The 19,720-nt window shown below is 46.9% G+C and overlaps 1 protein-coding gene and 1 pseudogene across 1 annotated transcript in view; one reads left to right on the top strand and one right to left on the bottom strand.

Moving 5' to 3' along the window:
* Positions 1–19,720, top strand: part of LOC105492565 (lactase) — a 58,177-nt gene that overhangs the window by 20,580 nt on the left and 17,877 nt on the right. The window contains exons 6-11 of the mRNA XM_011759803.2: positions 2,561–3,281; positions 8,154–8,799; positions 10,821–12,371; positions 13,406–13,674; positions 16,025–16,315; positions 16,976–17,174. Coding sequence (XP_011758105.1) covers positions 2,561–3,281; positions 8,154–8,799; positions 10,821–12,371; positions 13,406–13,674; positions 16,025–16,315; positions 16,976–17,174 — 3,677 coding nt within the window. The remainder of the gene's footprint in view (positions 1–2,560; positions 3,282–8,153; positions 8,800–10,820; positions 12,372–13,405; positions 13,675–16,024; positions 16,316–16,975; positions 17,175–19,720) is intronic.
* LOC139357023 (uncharacterized) lies at positions 17,965–18,575 on the bottom strand (annotated as a pseudogene).

Below are 19,720 nucleotides of genomic sequence, written 5' to 3'. Positions count from 1 at the left end.
GCTTACATTAAGTGGACAGCCAGGGGCTCCTACTCAGGGGGATGTGGTTGGAGAACCTGCTGAATGCAGGGGCGGTGGGTGGGGAGTGAGGACTAACATAGCTGTCTCCTTCAGAATTTTTGACCTTATAGGGGAGACAGACCCCAGAACAACTCTCACATGAGAATGCGGCAGGAGACACACACAACTGCACCCTAAAAAAGGGAGAACTTGGCTCGGCGCGGTGGCTCAAGCCTGTAATCCCAGCACTTTGGGAGGCCGAGACGGGCGGATCACTAGGTCAGGAGATCGAGACCATCCTGGCTAACACGGTGAAACCCCGTCTCTACCAAAAATACAAAAAATTAGCCGGGTGAGGTGGCAGGCGCCTGTAGTCCCAGCTACTCGGGAGGCTGAGGCAGGAGAATGGCGTAAACCTGGGAGGCGGAGCTTGCAGTGAGCTGAGATCCGGCCACTGCACTCCAGCCTGGGCGACAGAGCCAGACTCTGTCTCAAAAAAAAAAAAAAAAGGGAGAACTTAGGAGCCCTGGGTGTGAAGCCTGAGGCGCCATCACGTACTAAATCCCTTCCGGTGGCCGGCAAACCCAGGGTTCCCAGCCCCAAGCCTGTATAGCAAGTTCTATTTCATCCCAGGGCGGTTTATTTGTTTCCTCAAAACTCTTTTCATGCAATCCAGGAGGACAGAGTCAGGGCCAGGAGGGCTGGGTGACAGCGAGATTCGGAGCAGAAGAGGCTGTGTTTATGGGAATCGTGAATGCGCAGAGGCTGAGCACCGAGGGGCGGCGCCGCATCCCTGGGTGCGCTCCACAGTCGCACATGTGTTGAGATAATCAACAAAGGAGAGGATCATTTCCCTTTCCCCCTGCTCTAGCAAATGTCAGGGAGTTGATGCTGAGGAAACAGAAGGCGCTTAGTTTCAGAAGACGCCTCCTGCAGGGTGACCCGGTCCCAGGCTTCGCTCTTTGAGAGGAAAATACCTCTGCAGTGTCCCTGTCACTTCTCCCAGTTCTGCGCCGTGGGCCAGCCTGGTATAGGCGCCATCGGCTCTCCACGCGATGGCTGTGTGACGGAGATGCTCTAGTACTCCACCTCCTTTTCCCCAGACAGGTGCCGCACTCCTCAAGGCCGCCCTCTGCTGGCTGTAATTTGCAGCATGCATGCTTTCCCGCCTGCAGGACATGACTCTTGACTGTGAAATCAATTTAGAAGCTGGCAATCACAATTGGAAAAAAAAGAAAGAAAAAAGAGAAAAGGAGAGTGGGAGGGAGGAAGATGGACTAGAATAAAATAGAAAATATCAGACCACATTTCGTATAAATGCAGCATGCACTTTTATGTGATGTTTTATTTCATATGCATATACATATGTACACACACATATATGCACATAAACATGTATGTATATGAGGTTAAAAGCACAGAAGCTGCTCCACCACCTGCAAGCTGTGTGCAAGGAGAAGTTACTCATAACCAGGAATCCAGGCTCCTTTGTTGTTGCTTTGTCACCTTTAACAAGGTTTCTGCCTCATGGTCCAGGATGGATGCTTGAGCTCCTGCCATTATGTCTGAAATCCAAGCAGCATGAAGAAGAAAGGAGGCAGTAGCCAGGACTAATGTTTAGTCAGTCCACATCAGTGTACTTCTGTACCAGCTGATAATAGCTGCTGGCTCCCTGAAGTCAGGAAGTTTCTCCTTCCTTCCTTCCTTCCTTCCTTCCTTCCTTCCTTCCTTCCTTCCTTCCTTCCTTCCTTCCTTCCTCTCTTTTGTCTGTCTTTCTTTTCTTTCTTTCTTCTTCTTTTTTTGACGGAGTTTTGCTCTTGTTGCCCAGGCTGGAATGCAATGGCACAATCTCAGCTCACCACAACCTCTGCCTCCTAGGTTCAAGTGATTCTCCTGCCTCAGCCTTCTGAGTAGTTGGGATTACAGGCCCCCACCACCATGCCTGGCTAATTTTGTATTTTTAGTAGAGACGGGGTTTCTCCATGTTGGTCAGGCTGGTCTCGAACTTCTGACCTAGTGATCCACTTGCCTCAGCCTCCCAAAGTGCTGGGATTACAGGCGCGCACCACCGCACCCAGCCCCCATTTCTTTAAGTCTCAGTTTCCTCCTGTGCAGGGTGAGGATAAATCATTGTAGTACCCATATCATAAATTCGTTGGGAAAATTAAATGAGATAATACACATCCATTCTTATCACCGTGGCCAGTGCAGAATTAAGGCTCAATAAACTGGAGTCATTGTTATTATTAGCTATGTTTTACAAATAATGAATTATAAGAAGAATAAAGTATGGCACCAGCACTGAAGACAATATTCGAGGGCAATCTAATACAGAGAACAGTAGCATTGTTCCTATTTTAACCATGAAAGAGCAAGAATCATTCACCTCAGAAGGGGTAATAATAATAATTTTCCCATCTACCAGTTACTTCCTGCCCATGCCTTTGCAGATGTGACTTTTGACTCAGTATTTCTGGAATCGTTTCTGATTAAACACAGTAGTCATCCATAGGGGGCATTTGTAACTGACATGCCCCTTTATGTCCCTTCAATCCCGCAGCATGTCTTGTTCTCTGACTGGCAGCCTGGCCCTTCAGCCTGAAGAGCAGCAGGACCACGAGATCTCGGGCTCCTCTCCTGCCTCGGCCTATCAGAGAGTCTGGGAAGCATTTGCCAATCAGTCCAGGGCGGAAAGGGACGCCTTCCTGCAGGACACTTTTCCCGAAGGCTTTCTCTGGGGTGCCTCCACGGGAGCCTTTAACGTGGAAGGAGGCTGGGCCGAGGGCGGGAGAGGGGCGAGCATCTGGGATCCACGCAGGCCCCTGAACACCACGGAGGGTCAAGCGACGCCGGAGGTGGCCAGCGACAGCTACCACAAGGTGGCCTCTGACGTCGCCCTGCTTCGCGGCCTCCGGGCTCAGGTGTACAAGTTCTCCATTTCCTGGTCCCGGATCTTCCCCACGGGGCACGGGAGCAGCCCCAGCCTCCCAGGCGTCGCCTACTACAACAAGCTGATTGACAGGCTGCGGGACGCGGGCATCCAGCCCATGGCCACGCTGTTCCACTGGGACCTGCCTCAGGCCCTGCAGGATCATGGCGGATGGCAGAATGAGAGCGTGGTGGATGCCTTCCTGGACTACGCGGCCTTCTGCTTCTCCACATTTGGGGACCGTGTGAAGCTGTGGGTGACCTTCCATGAGCCGTGGGTGATAAGCTACGCAGGCTATGGCACCGGCCAACACCCTCCCGGCATCTCTGACCCAGGAGTGGCCTCTTTTAAGGTACTTCCCATCCCTGCAGCCCCTACTAATTGGAGGAGAAAGGACATTGGCTGGAAGAAAGTCATTATCTCTGTTTTATTCCATCAGCAAACCTTTACTTTTTGTTCTTTCTTTAAAGGAAATCAGGGGGAGGGAAGGAACCACAAATTATTAATTAAATTGTTAATCACCTGGCCACGTGTAGTGGCTCATGCCAGTAATCTCATTACTGTGGGGGCCGCGGCAGGCAGATTGCTTGAGTCCAGGAATTCAAGACCAGACTGGGCAACATAGCGAAATCCCGTCTCTACAAAAAAATACAAAAATTAGCCAGGCATAGTGGCGCATGCCTGTGATCCCACCTATCCAGGAGACTGAGGTGGGAGGATCGCTTGAGCCCGGTATGCAGAGGCTGCAGTGATACAAGATTTTGCCACTGCACTCCAGTCTGGTCAACAGAGCAAGACCCTGTCTCAAAAAAAAAAAAAAAAAAAAAAAATTGTTAATCATGTTATTTTGTCCAGACATTGTACTGGTACTTTTAAAACATAATAGTTACTACATCCTCAGAATAGCACTGATGGATGAGTGAGGCTCAGACAGGATAAACAATGTGGTCATGATGACGTTGCTAGTGAGTCGCCAGGTGGAAGTCAGGATTTGAGCCCGTGTCTTCTTGACTCCAAATCAAGTTCCTCATGTCACTTAGTGACAAGTGACAGAAAGCTCAACTCAAAGTGACAAACAAGGAGATAATTTACGCATTCAGGAGGTTTAAAATTCTTCATTTAGCCTGATCAGGGTGGAATTTTATCAGAGCACAAGCGAAGCCACCTCCCCAGTTCTCCCTCTCTTGTTCCCCTCGTCAGCTTTATTCTTGGGCTACTTTGCAGCCAGGTGGCAGCATCCTTGTTTCTGTTATTTCAAGAACAGTAGCGAAAAAAGCTCAGCTCTTTTCTATCCTTCCCAACAGAAGTGTCCCTGTGTCCTATGGTCTCTCAGTGGGCCGCATACCCACCCTGAACCCATTGTTGGGTCCTGGCCATGACAACTGACTAGGGTGGGCCAAGGACCTATGCTTTACTCCTCAATACGCTCGCTGAGAGCTGAGGAGGCAGAGAAGGAAGAGGCAAGGAGGCATTGGCTTTCCAGTTGCCAGTCAGGGCATCGTTTCAACAAGAAAGAGGTGTATACACTTGGCACAAAATTTTAAATGGTTATAGGTCTTTTCCATTATTTCCCTTTTTCTTCAGAATCTCCCAGAAAACCCACCAGCTTTCTCTGGCAGCGTTCTTCAGGATGGACGTGTTAGTCTGCCTTTTCCCTGTCACTGTTTGGGTTCTGTTCTTTTTTTTTTTTTGAAATGCAGTCTCGCTCTGTCACCCAGCCTAGAGTGCAGTGGCGCGATCTCAGCTCACTGCAACCTCCACCTCCCAGGTTCAAGGGATTCTCCTGCCTCAGCCTCCCGAGTACCTGGGACTACAGGCACGTGCCACCACACCTGGCTAATTTTTTTTTTATTTTTAGTAGAGACGGGGTTTCACCATCTTGGCCAGGCTGGTCTTGAACTCCTGACCTTGTGATCCACCCACCTCGGCCTCCCAAAATGCTGGGATTACAGGCGTGAGCCACCGCGCCTGGCCTTGGGTTCTGTTCTTAAAGATGAGTATTTCCAGCCAGGTGTGGTGGCTCACACCTGTAATCCCAACTCTTTGGGAGGCCAAGGCAGGCAGATCACCTGAGGTGTATATATATATACACATATTTATATATATGTGTATATATATATACACATATTTATATGTGTATATATATATATATACACACTATTTCCTGTGCCCTGTGCTAGGTGTTAAAGAGGGGTCACAGCCATGCCCTGGACATGTTATAGCCTTTTAGGGAAGATGACACTAACACACATAGCAAAATTATAGAACTCTTCAAAAGACCATAACAAGGGTGAGCTGGAACACCATGAATAAATGACTCCATGGAATGTCAAACATCGTAGCGCATAAGTCAGAGCTTCCCTTCAGCTCTTGAACAGCAAGTGACTGCACATATGGAGTCATTCCACCACCCACCTTCTGAAATTAGAAGATTTGAAATCTTCTTTTTTTTTTTTTTTTTTTTTTTTTTTTGAGACGGAGTCTTGCTGTGTCGCCCAGGCTGGAGTGCAGTGGCCGGATCTCAGCTCATTGCAAGCTCCGCCTCTCGGGTTTTTTTTACGCCATTCTCCTGCCTCAGCCTCCCGAGTAGCTGGGACTACAGGCACCCACCACCTCGCCCGGCTAGTTTTTTTTGTATTTTTTAGTAGAGACGGGGTTTCACCGTGTTAGCCAGGATGGTCTCGAACTCCTGACGTCGTGATCCGCCCGTCTCGGCCTCCCAAAGTGCTGGGATTACAGGCTTGAGCCACCGCGCCCGGCCAAGATTTGAAATCTTCTGTTTCACTCCTTGTTATAAAATTTATCTAAACCTTTTCTTCTTAGGCTTTTCTTCCCCTTTGAACTGTGGCTCCTGAGATATCTTTACAGAGACTTTGATGAGAAAGTCCCCTTCACTCTTCTTCAATTCTTCCCTTTATTTATTAGTTGAATGTTAGAATACCATTGTCTTAGTGAGCTTGAGCTGCGATAACAAAACACCATAGACTGGTGGTTTAAACCACAGATATTTGCTTTCCAACATTCTGGAGCTGGGGAAGTCCAAGATCAAGGGGCCAGCATGGCTGGGTTCTGGTGAGGGCTCTCTTCCTGGCCTGCAGGCAGCTACCTTCTTGCTGTCCTCATATGGAGGTGGCTGGAAGAACTCACTGGTACCTCTTCTTATAAGGACACTAATACCACCACCATGAGAGTCCCACCCTCACAACCTCCTCTAAACCTAATCACCCCTCAAAGGCCCCATCTCCAAATACTATCACACTAGGGATTAGGGCTTTGACATATGAATTTTGATGGGGGACCTCATTCAGTTCATAGCAACCATTGAGGAAAAAGTTTAAAGAAAAAAATGTCTTGGGACAGGCATAGTGGCTCACACCTATAAACCCAGCACTTTGGGAGGCCAAGGCGGATGGATCACAAGATCAGGGGTTCGAGACCAGCCTGGCCAACATAGTGAAACCCTGTCTCTACTAAAAATACAAAAATTAGCCAGGCATGGTGGCAGGCACCTGTAGTCCCAGCTACTCGGGAGGCTGAGGCAGGAGAATTGCTTGAACCCAGGAGGTGGAGGTTGCAGTGAACCGAGATTGCGCCACTGCATTCCAGCTTGGTGACAGAGTGAGACTCTGTCTCAAAACAAAACAAAACAAAAAAGTCTTTTATTATTTTACAATATTTCCTTCCAATCTTGGCTTCTTTGCATTTATGATGTTGTCACAGGGCACCTCAGATTGTTGTTCACTGTTTACTTGATATCATGTCATTAGCACTTTTACCTATTATTAAGCGGTCGCTATGACTATTTTTGATGGTTGTCTAATATTCCACTGAGCTCCCTTCCTGACACTGGCTAATTTAGAAGAAAGACATCCTTGCTTTTGGGAAAGGAGCACAGTTTTCCATTCGAGTTTAGAACTCAATTAAGGACTAATGTTTGGGATGTGAGAAGCAGCCAGGCGTTTTAGTGATTATGGCATATTTTGACATGAAATTCTTCAGAGGTAAGTGTCATCCTCTTCAGATGATAAAAAGGAAAAAGGAAAGCAAGCTAAGATTTAGCAAGCTCACTCCTGCTCTCTGAGTTTCTGCTCAATGCTTTATATACATGTATTTAATCATCTCAGATGGATCCATAATTACCCACTTCTTGCCAACAAGTCAGCTGAAGTTGAGAGAGCAAATTGTCCAGGTTAACAAGTTAGTGACAGAATCAAGATTTAAATCTAGGCTTGTTATATTTCAGACACCCTCCTTTTGTCCCTGCTTCCCACAAAAAGCTGTTGCTGTTTGTAAGAGCATGAGTTAAGTCTACAAAGAAACTCCTAGTTTGGTTTTTCTTCTGAGAGTCCATTAAATAGAAAGAAGAACAAATAGGCAGGAAAGAGCCCTCCTCTCCCTTGTGTGCTAATTAAAATAATCCTCCCCATGGACTAATTTCTCAACAAGCATTTATTAAGGACAGAGGCAGAATAGCAGTGTGGGTAACAGTAACAGGCTTGGAGTCAGACTGCCAGGGGCTTGTTCTCACTTTACTCCTGACTCTGGGCCTTGTGGAGTTACTGCACAGCTCTGGATCTTGTTTTCCCCATCTCTATAGTGGTGGTAATAATTGTACCTGCCATATGAGGTTGTGGTGAGGATTACATGAGAGAATTCATTAAGTAGTAGGTGCCCAATACATGTTAGTTGTTATTGTTAATGTGGTTGTTGATGCTGTTGTTATTTTGTTGACAATGTTGAAGAATTGCTGTTGACTTGTTGACTTTGCTGATGATATTGGTGTTGACTTGCTGACATTGTTGACTTGATATTGTTGACCTTTTCACATTGGTGTTGACTTGCTGATGCCGTTCATGTTGGTATTGATGTTATTGATGTGAACATCGTTGGTATTATTGACTTGTTGACATTGGTGTGGATTTCTTGACATTGTTGACTTGTTGACATTGTTAGTATCAGTCCTAACTTGTTGTTTATGTTGTTAACTTGTTAACTTTATTATTGACTAGTTAACATCATTGACGTTAGTGTCAATGTTGTTATTTGTTGATGACTTGATGTTGACAACATTAGTGCTGATGTTGTCAATATTGACACTGTCAATGTTGTTGTTGTCTTTATTGACTTGTTGACATTGTTGTTGACTTGTTACTGGTTCATTCGTCCTGTTGTTGTCATTGTTGTTATTACTAATCACTATATTTCCTTCTCACTTTTTCACAAGGTGGCTCACTTGGTCCTCAAGGCTCATGCCAGAACCTGGCACTACTACAACAGCCACCATCGCCCACAGCAGCAGGGGCATGTGGGCATTGTGCTGAACTCAGACTGGGCAGAACCCCTGTCTCCAGAGAGGCCTGAGGACTTGAGAGCCTCTGAGCGCTTCTTGCACTTCATGCTGGGCTGGTTTGCACACCCCATCTTTGTGGATGGAGACTATCCAGCCACCCTGAGGACCCAGATCCAACAGATGAACAGACAGTGCCTCCATCCTGTGGCTCAACTCCCCGAGTTCACAGAGGCAGAGAAGCAGCTCCTGAAAGGCTCCGCTGATTTTCTGGGTCTGTCACATTACACCTCCCGCCTCATCAGCAACGCCCCACAAAACACCTGCATCCCTAGCTATGATACCATTGGAGGCTTCTCCCAACACGTGAACCATGCGTGGCCCCAGACCTCATCCTCTTGGATTCGTGTGGCACCCTGGGGGATAAGAAGGCTGTTGCAGTTTGTATCCCTGGAATACACACGAGGAAAAGTTCCAATATACCTGGCCGGGAATGGCATGCCCATAGGGGAAAGTGAAGATCTCTTTGATGATTCCTTGAGAGTAGACTACTTCAATCAATATATCAATGAGGTGCTCAAGGGTAAGAACAATGGATGTGCCAGTGATTGGAAGGTGGGTGGTACTTCTCCAGGTCTTCACAATTTTGTTTAATGGGACAAAGAAAGTCTCCTAGGGAAATGGAGCCAAAGAAAGCATTATTGGTAGTAATAATGGGGAGTCCTTCACATCAGCTTCCTAACTCTCTTTCCCAAAGGTTCATTCATGTCATTAATGTCTTTGCTCCTGTGATTTTTGTTTTGTTTTGTTTTGTTTTTGAGACCCAGGGTCTTGCCGTGTTGCCTGCTGGAGAGCTGGAGTGCAGTGGCATAAACATGGCTCACTGCAGCCTTAAAGTCCTAAGCTCAAGCCAACCTCCCACCTCAGCCTCTTTAGCTGGGACCACAGTGCACACCACTATGCCTGGCTTTTTTTTTTTTTTTTTGACACAGAGTCTCTTCACATTGCCCAGGCTGGTCTCAAACTCCTGGGCTCAAACAGTCTTCTCACTTCATCCTCCCAAAGTGTTGGGATTACAGGCATGAGCTACCATGCCTGGCCCAGTGTCCTTACTGCCTAGAATACCTCCGTCTACATTCTGCCCATCTGAGTCCTATGCAATTATCAAGTCTCATCATCTTTTTTTTTTTTAAGAGTCAGGGTCTTGCTTTATCACATAGGCTGGAAGAGAGTGGCATGTTCATAGCTCACTGCAGCCTCACACTCCTAGGCTCCAGTGATCCTCCGGACTCCAACCCATTAACTCTTCCCTCATTGCTCCAGCCACACTGGTCTTCATTTCCTCTAATTGACTATAAAATCTACATTCTATGCCATTGATTTTGATCCAATGGATCCACAACTACGGTCTCATTCTTGCCTAACGTACTATTTCATATGTCTTTGTATTCCAGTTGGAAAGGTATGGCAAATAGGTTTCATCTCACAGGTCAGTCCTCAGTTAACCCAGGATGTTCTTATCTTGAACTCATTAACTTAATTACATCTGCAAAGATCCTTTTTCCAAATAAGGTTGTATTCACTGGTACCAAGGGTTAGAATTTAGACATATCTTTTGGGGGCCACCATTCAATGCACTGTACCAGGGAATATATGTTTTAGGCTTTATTTATTTCTTTATTTTAATTTTTATTGTTTTAGACAGGGTCTTGCTCTGATGCCCATGCTGGAGCACACTGGCATGATCTTGGCTCACTGCAGCCTTGACCTCCTGGGCTCAAGTGATCCTCCCACCTCAGCCTCCCAAGTGGCTGGGACTACAGGCGCACACCACCAGGCCAGGCTAATTTTCTTTCTTTCTGTCTTTTTTATAGAAAAAAAAGACAGAGTCTGGTCATGTTGCCCAGGCTGGTTTATTTCTTTTTTAAAATATGAAATATGTTGTCACTTAATGTCAATATTACTAAACATAAATAAGGAAAAGCAAAAGCATATTGTTAAAAGATTGATTTATGTGTTCCATATAAAACCAAGACATCCTGGTGGTAACACATGGGACACATCCCTCCACTATTTATTTGAAGATGAGGATGCTCCTTTGCTTTGAGATTTATGGCCACAAAAGTGGCCTGATGTTTTGTGAGGATCTTGTGGATTTTCCTTTTATCTATTCTGAGGAGGAAAAAGGGTGAACATTTACGGGGTAACCCAACTCACCCCCAAAACTTTCATGTCAAAAGGAACACTTTTTAAAATCAACATTAGTAACAGAGACTATACTTCTAATTTTTCAGTAAAAACTATTTTATTGAAAAACAGTCCTCGCTGGTCCGAGGTAATAACTTAGTTGACTGTTCACAACCAGTTACAGATCAAACAGCTTCTAATACCCTGCTCCCCCTTCTCACTACTGCACTGACTGGTCTTCAAAAGATAAATAAATAAAATAGAGGTGTGCTAGCTCACTCCTGTAGTCAGTCCCAGCTACTTGGGAGGATCACTTGAGTCCAGGAGTTTGAGACCAGCCCGGGCAACACAGTGAGACCCCATCTCAATTAAATAAATTCATAAATAAATAAATCTAATTTTTATTTTTCTTCACAGCTATCAGGGAAGACTCCGTGGATGTTCGTTCCTACATTGCTCGCTCCCTCATTGATGGCTTCGAAGGCCCCTCTGGTTACAGCCAGAGGTTTGGCCTGCACCATGTCAACTTCAACGACAGCAGCAAGTCAAGGACTCCCAGGAAATCTGCCTACTTTTTCACTAGCGTCATAGAAAAGAACGGTTTCCTCACCAAGGGGGCAAAAAGACTGCCACCACCTAATACAGCAAACCTCCCCTCCAAAGCCAGAGCCTTCGCTTTTCCATCTGAGGTGCCCTCCAAGGCTAAAGTCGTTTGGGAAAAGTTCTCCAGCCAACCCAAGTTTGAAAGAGATTTGTTCTACCACGGGACCTTCCGGGATGACTTTCTGTGGGGCGTGTCCTCTTCCGCTTATCAGATCGAAGGCGGGTGGGATGCCGACGGCAAAGGCCCCAGCATCTGGGATAACTTTACCCACACACCAGGGAGCAATGTGAAAGACAATGCCACTGGAGACATCGCCTGTGACAGCTATCACCAGCTGGATGCCGATCTGAATATGCTCCGAGCTTTGAAGGTGAAGGCCTATCGCTTCTCTATCTCCTGGTCTCGGATTTTCCCAACTGGGAGAAACAGCTCTATCAACAGTCACGGGGTTGATTATTACAATAGGCTGATTGATGGCTTGATGGCAAGCAACATCTTTCCTATGGTGACATTGTTCCATTGGGACCTGCCCCAGGCCCTCCAGGATATCGGAGGCTGGGAGAATCCTGCCTTGATTGAGTTGTTTGACAGCTACGCAGACTTTTGTTTCCAGACCTTTGGTGACAGAGTCAAGTTCTGGATGACTTTTAATGAGCCCATGTACCTGGCGTGGCTGGGTTACGGCTCAGGGGAATTTCCCCCAGGGGTGAAGGACCCAGGCTGGGCACCATATAGGATAGCCCACGCCGTCATCAAAGCCCATGCCAGAGTCTATCACACGTACGATGAGAAATACAGGCAGCAACAGAAGGGGGTCATCTCGCTGAGCCTCAGTACACACTGGGCAGAGCCCAAGTCACCAGGGGTCCCCAGAGATGTGGAAGCCGCTGACCGAATGCTGCAGTTCTCCCTGGGCTGGTTTGCCCACCCCATTTTTAGAAACGGAGACTATCCCGACGCCATGAAGTGGAAAGTGGGGAACAGGAGTGAACTGCAGCACTTAGCCACCTCCCGCCTGCCAAGCTTCACTGAGGAAGAGAAGAGGTTCATCAGGGCGACGGCCGACGTCTTCTGCCTCAACACATACTCCTCCAGAATCGTGCAGTACAAAACACCCAGTCTAAACCCACCCTCCTATGAAGATGACCGGGAGATGGCTGAGGAGGAGGACACTTCGTGGCCTTCCACAGCACTGAACAGAGCTGCGCCCTGGGGGATGCGAAGGCTGCTGAACTGGATCAAGGAGGAGTATGGTGACATTCCCATTTACATCACCGAAAATGGAGTGGGACTGACCAATCCGAACGCAGAGGATACCAGTAGGATATTTTACCACAAAACCTATATCAATGAGGCTTTGAAAGGTATGTGAGGGTTCAGTTCCCTTTAAAGAAACCTTCCCACATTCCCTGGGTCATGTGCCTGAAATGTTTTGCCAGGATGATTTATGAGCCCCCAACAGGTCTCTCTCTTAGGTCCCAACTCCATAATTCTTTATCTGTTTGGGGGTTATATGCTCCTTGAGAAGCTGGGGAAAAAGGCTATGGTTGTCTCTGCAAAGGAAAAGCACAAACACCACACACACAGGGTCCCCAGCAGAATATTCATATTGTCATGGGTCCATTCGTTCATTATTTTAGGTGCTGGGATACAGTAATGAACAAAACACAAATTTCTGCCTCCATAGAGCGTATCTTATGCACGTAAAACAAGAAAGTTGTGTAAATTCAAACTTCCTTTTTTTTTTTTTCTGAGATGGAGTCTTGCTCTGTTACCCAGACTGGAGTGCAGTGGCCATCACGCCCGGCTAATTTGTATTTTTAGTAGAGACAGGGTTTCACCATGTTGGTCAGGCTGGTTTCAAACTCCTGACTTCAAGTGATCCACCTGCCTCTGCCTCCCAAAGTGTTAATATTACAGGTGTGAGCCACTGTGCCTGGCCTAAAAATCAACTTTTTGTCTCATTGATCTTTTTTTTTTTTTCTTTGAGACGGAATCTCACTCTGTTGCCCAGGCTGGAGTGCAGTGGTGTGATCTTGGCTCACTGCAACCTCCGCCTCCCAAGTTCAAGCAATTCTCCTGCCTCAGCCTCCCCAGTAGCTGGGACTACAGATGCATTGGGCTTAACTTCCTAAGTGGGCTGAGGCTCTTGAATTTGGGGCATGTTTCTTTACCCCAACAGAAGAATTTGATTTGGAGATGATCAGTCATTAATGCTTGCTGTGGAGTCATAGGTACTGGCAAAATGTAAGATCGACAGATGACCTGTTGGTCTTTCAGGGCGTATGTCACTTTTAGGACAACAACCTTGAATTGAGGAGCTGACACTGGGTTGGCTGTGTGGAGGCCCTGACTCCTGGTGTCAAGCTCTCCTCTGCTCCCTTTGGGATGTTCCCAGCCTACAGGGTCGATGGTGTAGACCTTCGAGGGTATGTCGCCTGGTCTCTGATGGACAACTTTGAGTGGCTGAATGGCTACACGGTCAAGTTTGGACTGTACCATGTTGATTTCAACAACACGAACAGGCCTCGCACAGCAAGAACCTCCGCCAGGTACTACACAGAGGTCATTACCAACAACGGCATGCCACTGGCCAGGGAGGATGAGTTTCTGTACGGACGGTTTCCTGAAGGCTTCATCTGGAGTGCGGCTTCTGCTGCATATCAGGTGAGCAGTTCAGGGTGGTGGGACGCCGTTGACCACATACCTGCCCTGCACCAGGCTCTCAGTTCAGTGCTGGGAAGGGCAGATGCATGAACAGGAGATTCCAGCAGACCCATGGAGGGGCAGCATGGGGTCTGCGCAGTCCTCTTCCAGACAGCCTGGCTTCTTCACAGCCTCAAATTTACCCAGACCAGCATGGTGAGCCTGGCTGTCTTGAGATGAGTGCTTGCAGGGCCAGGTAGAGCAGGGAGAGCCTGGGCAGAAGCACTTGGGCAAAGACACACAAATACAGTCACGCATCGCTCACGACAGGGATTTGCTCTGAGAGGTGTGATGTTAGGGGAGTTCATAGTTGTGTGAACATCACACAGAGTACACTTACACACACCTAGATGGTATAGCCTACTATACACCTGGGCTACATGGTTTAGCCTAGTGCTTCTAGGCTACAAACCTGTACAGCCTGTTACGGTACTGAATGCTGGAGGCAGCTGTAACACAGTGGTATTCGTGTATCTAAAAGGCACAGTGAAAATATGGCATAAAAGCTGGACAGGGCACTTACCGTGAATGGAGCCTGCGGGACTGGAAGTTGCTCTGGGTGAGTCGGTGAGTGAGGGGTGAGTGAATGGGAAGGCCTGGGCATTACTCTGCCCTCCTGTGGACTTAAACATTGCACACTTATGCTACGCTACATTTGTTTTTTAGATGTTTTTCTTTCTTCAATAACACATTAACCTTAGCTTACTATAACACTTTTACTTTATTAACTTTTTAATTTTTTAAACTTTTTTACTCTTTTGTGATAATGCTTAGCTTAAAACAAGCACATTGGTCCAGGTGTGGTGGCTCACGCCTGCAAATCCCAGTGCTGTGGGAGGGCTGCTCGAGCCCAGGAGTTCAAAACCAGCCTGGGCAACGTGGCAAAGCCCTATCTCTATAAAAAAATCAAGGCCGGGCGCGGTGGCTCATGCCTGTAATCCCAGCACTTTGGGAGACTGAGGCGGGCAGATCACAAGATCAGGAGATCGAGACCACAGTGAAACCCAGTCTCTACTAAAAATACAAAAAAAAAAAAATTAGCCGGGCACGGTGGCGGGCACCTGTAGTCACAGCTACTCAGGAGGCTGAGGCAGGAGAATGGCGTGAACCCGGGAGGCCGAGCTTGCAGTGAACCGAGATCACGCCACTACACTCCAGCCTGGGGGACAGAGCGAGACTCCGTCTCAAAAAAAAAAAAAAAAAATCAAAAAGATTAGCCGAGTATGGTGGTATGCTCCCATAGTCCCAGCTACTCGGGAGGCTGAGACAGGAGGATCACTCAGCCTTCCAAGTAACTGGGATTACATGCACATGTCACCACACCCAATGATTTTTTTATTTTTAATTTTTTTGTAGAAATGAGGGTCTCACTATGTTGCTAGGGCTGGTCTTGAACTCCTGGCCTCATGTGATCCTCCTCCCTTAGCCTCCCAAAGTGCTGGAATTACAGGTCTGAGCCACAGCACCTGGCCTGCATGTGCTATACTTTTATACTGCTGGCCACACGGTCAGTTTATTGACATGAGCACCACCAGAAACATGAATAATGCAGTGCTCTACAGCGTTACAATGGCTACAAAGCACTAGGCAATAGGAATGTTTCAGCTCCATTATAATCTTACGGGACCACCATCATATATCAGGTCCGTCATTGACCAAAACACTGTTCTACAGCCCGTGACTATGACGAGTCCCTGCTGGACCCTTTTATTCCTCAGCTAGATCCTTCCAAGCAGGCTGTTTGCTCACGTTGGCTCTCAGCATGGACCTGAGCTTATTCTGATGTCCTAACAACATCACATTGCTCCTGTATTCATCCAAAATGAGGCTCACTCCTACAGAAAATAGGATGGTTTTATTTTTTCCAAGAAAAATGGAATACGAAAAGGCGAGTGACTTGCCTGGCAGTTAATGATGGTTCCTGCTTTCCATCTGCTGCCTGCGTCTGTCTCTGTGCGAGAGTGGGCCTGCTGCATGTGTAGAGAAAGCCGGGGGAGTTCCGAGACTGAGTGGGGGCCAGAGCAGGCTCCCAGAGAAGGTAACCACACTTGGCTAATGTTTTTGATTTTTTTATAGAGATGGGGTTTTGCCATGCTGCCCAGGTTGGTTTTGAATTCCTGGGCTTGAGCGATCCTCCCATAGCACTGGGGTTGCTGGTGTGAGTCACCATACCTGGACCAATGTGCTTGTTTTAAACTAAGCATTATCACAAAAGAGTAAACGTCCTGACTTGAGACTCACCCAGTGGCAGAAAGGAAGCTGCGAGTGCTTGACAGAATGACCTAATTAGACCGTGTCTTGTCATCTTGAGATCGAAGGTGCGTGGAGAGCAGATGGCAAAGGACTCAGCATTTGGGACACATTTTCTCACACACCGCTGAAGGTTGAAAACGACGCCGTCGGAGACGTGGCCTGTGACAGTTATCACAAGATTGCTGAGGATCTGGTCACCCTGCAGAACCTGGGCGTGTCCCACTACCGTTTTTCCATCTCCTGGTCTCGCATCCTCCCTGATGGAACCACCAGGTACATCAATGAAGCGGGCCTGAACTACTACGTGAGGTTCATTGACGCACTGCTGGCCGCCAGCATCCAGCCTCAGGTATGGTGGGGCCTGGTCAGACCTCGGGAAAGTCCACATGCGGGAACCAGCGGGGCTGGGGGAGCACCTTTATCGTGTAAACGAAATGCTGGTTTCAAATTTAGCTTTTGTTGTTGTTGTTGTCATTGTTGTTGTTGTTGTTTTTGAGATGTAGGTAGTCTCGCTCTGTCCTCCAGGCTGGAGTGCAGTGGTGGATCTCGTTTCTCAGCCTCCTGAGTAGGTGGGCTTATAGGCACGCACCACCATGCCTGGCTAATTTTTGTATTTCTAGTAGAGACAGGGTTTCACTGTATTGGCCAGGCTGGTCTCAAACTCCTGGCCTCAAGTGATCCACCCACCTCAGCCTCCCAAAGTGCTGAGATTATAGGTATGAGCCACCATGCCCGACCTCAGATTTAACTTTAATTGTTGGTAAAGTCATATGGTGCAGAATTCAAAAAGCATAAAAGAGCTTCCTTCCCAACTTTGACCTCAGCCATCTAGTTCTCCATGAAAGCAATTTATCCCTTTCCTAAAAAAAAAAAAGAAAAAAATCTTTGAGCCTTTTTGTCTTATAAGTCACCCTCAGGATTAGCAGCAGACATTGATGCTGGCACATCTAACCTAGGGCTTCGCATGGAAAGCACGATTGATGCAACAGCTGGTCTGGCTTCTTCCCAGGTGACCATTTACCACTGGGACCTACCGCAGGCGCTTCAGGATGTGGGAGGCTGGGAGAATGAGACCATCGTGCAGCGGTTTAAGGAGTATGCAGATGTGCTCTTCCAGAGGCTGGGAGACAAGGTGAAGTTTTGGATCACGCTGAATGAGCCCTTTGTCATTGCTTACCAGGGATATGGCTATGGAACAGCGGCTCCAGGTAAGTCCCAGCCCTGGCTCGTCGGCTCTTTGGATCATGGCATTCTTAGCACATCAAGAGTTGAAATCCAAATGGCACAGGAGGAGGCAGCAAAGAAAGCCCCATAGCAGAAACCCTGCTTCTTGCTCAGGGCTGTAGAGGTTTCCCTCCTGACATGGCATTGCTAACCATGAATTTCGCATCTCAGTACCTCAAGGTGGGTTCATTTCTTTGCTCTGTGACTCTGATCGGCCTCAGGTGGGCAGCTCTCTGAGATCAGAGATGTGGGCAAATTGATGTGGGGAAGGACAGTTTGTCAGGCTGTACAGATCTACAGTCTGTTTCCACAATTCCCAAACCCCAAAGGTTCTGACGATTGGTTTGGCTGACCTGAGCTCATTTAATAGTAGTGAAAGCTGACTCCAACCAACAGGAGGCTGCTCATGGTCTTTATCGCACTGAGCGAACATTCCTATGTTCCGCTGCACAGATATCAGTGTGCTTGACTATGGAGAGCTGTCCCGGGCCCATGGGGCTGGTAGGTACTTTTTTCAAAGGAAACATTTAATTCCAAAACACATCTGAACCTAAAAGATTTTTTTTCTTTTATCTTTGGTTGATATGCAATAATTGTACATATATGAAGGGGTGGCCTTCCCCTCCACACCTGTGGGTATATCTCATCAGGTGGGACGAGAGACTGAGAAAAGAAATAAGACACAGAGACAAAGTATAGAGAAACAACAGTGGGCCCGGGAGACCGGCACTCAGCATACCAAGGACCTGCACCGGCAGCGGTCTCTGAGTTCCCTCAGTTTTTATCGATTATTATTTTCATTATCTCAGCAAGAGGAATGCGGTAGGAGAGCAGGGTGATAACAGGGAGAAGGCCAGCAAGAAAACATGTGAGCAAAAGAATCTATGTCATAATTAAGTTCAAGGGGAGGTACTATGCCTGGATGTGCACGTAGGCCAGATTGATGTTTCTCTCCGCCCAAACATCTCAGTGGAGTAAAGAATAACAAAGCAGCATTGCTGCCAACATGTCTCGCCTCCCGACATAGGGCAGTTTTTCTCCTATCTCAGAATTGAACAAATGTACAATCGGGTTTTAAACCGAGACATTCAGTTCCCAGGGGCCGGCAGGAGACAGTGGCCTTCCTCTATCTCAACTGCAAGAGGCTTTTCTCTTTTACTAATCCACCTCAGCACAGACACTTCACGGGTGTCGGGCTGGGGGATGGTCAGGTCTTTCTCATCCCACGAGGCCATAGTTCAGACTATCACATGGGCGGAAACCTTGGACAATACCCGGGTTTCCAAGGCAGAGATCCCTGCGGCTTTTCACAGTGCATTGTGCCCCTGGTTTATTGAGACTGGAGAATGGCAATGACTTTTACCAAGCATACTGCTTGTAAACATTTTGTTAACGAGGCACGTCCTGCACAGCCCTAGATCCCTTAAACCTTGATTCCATACAACACATGTTTCTGTGAGCACAAGGTTGCGCAAAGTAGTTGTTAATTTGTAACAAATTAACAGCATCTCAGCAAAGCAATTTTTCAAGTTACAGGTCAAAATGGAATTTCTTATGTGTTCCCTTTCTACATAGACATGGTAACAGTCTGATCTTTCTTTTCCCTACACATATATATGGAGTACAAAATATATTTTGATACATGTATACAATGTGCTATGATGAAATCAGAGTAATTAGTATATTCATAACCTTAAACATTCATCATTTCTTTGTGTTGGAAACATTCTGAGTCCTCTTTTCTAGCTTTTTGAAAATACACACTCAATTCTTTTTTTAAAATTATTATTTATTTATTTATTTATTTATTTATTTATTTATTTATTTTGAGACAGAGTCTCACTCTGTCGGCCAGGCTGGAGTGAAGCTCACTGCAACCTCCATCCCCCGGGCTCAAGCAATTCTCCTGCCTCAGCCTCCTGCGTAGCTGGGATTACAGGCATGGGCCACCATGCTTGGCTAATTGTTGTATTTTTAGTAGAAACGAGGTTTCATTATGTTGGCCAGGCTGGTCTTAAACTCCTGGCCTCAGGTAATCCGCCCGCCTCGGCCTCCCAAAGGGCTGGGATTACAGGCGTGAGCCACTGCACCCAGCCTAAATTCTTGTTAAATATATTCACCCTACAGTGCCACACATCACTAGAACTTCATCTTCTTATCTAGCTTAACTTTGTATCCATTAACCAACCTCTCCCTATCCTCCCTCCCCACTACCCTTCCCATCCTCTAGTAATCACAATTCTACTCTCTACTGCTAGGAGCTCATCTTTTTAGCTCCCACATATAAGTAAGAACATGCAGTATTTGCCTTTCTGTGCCTGACTTATTTCACTTTACATAATGACCTCCAGTTCCATCAATATTGTCACAAATGACAAGATTCATCCTTTTTTATGGCTGTATAGTATTCCATTGTATATAAATGCCACATTTTCTTTATCCATTCATCTGTTGATGGACACTTAGGTTGATTCCATATCTTGGCCATTGTAATAGTGATGCAATAAACAGGGAGATGCAGGTATCTATT

The sequence above is a fragment of the Macaca nemestrina genome, chromosome 11 (assembly GCF_043159975.1).
Source record: "Macaca nemestrina isolate mMacNem1 chromosome 11, mMacNem.hap1, whole genome shotgun sequence".
Classification (NCBI taxonomy): Eukaryota; Metazoa; Chordata; class Mammalia; order Primates; family Cercopithecidae; genus Macaca; species Macaca nemestrina.
The sequence above is the reverse complement of the archived record's forward strand: the minus strand, read 5'-3'. Positions and strand labels throughout refer to the sequence as shown.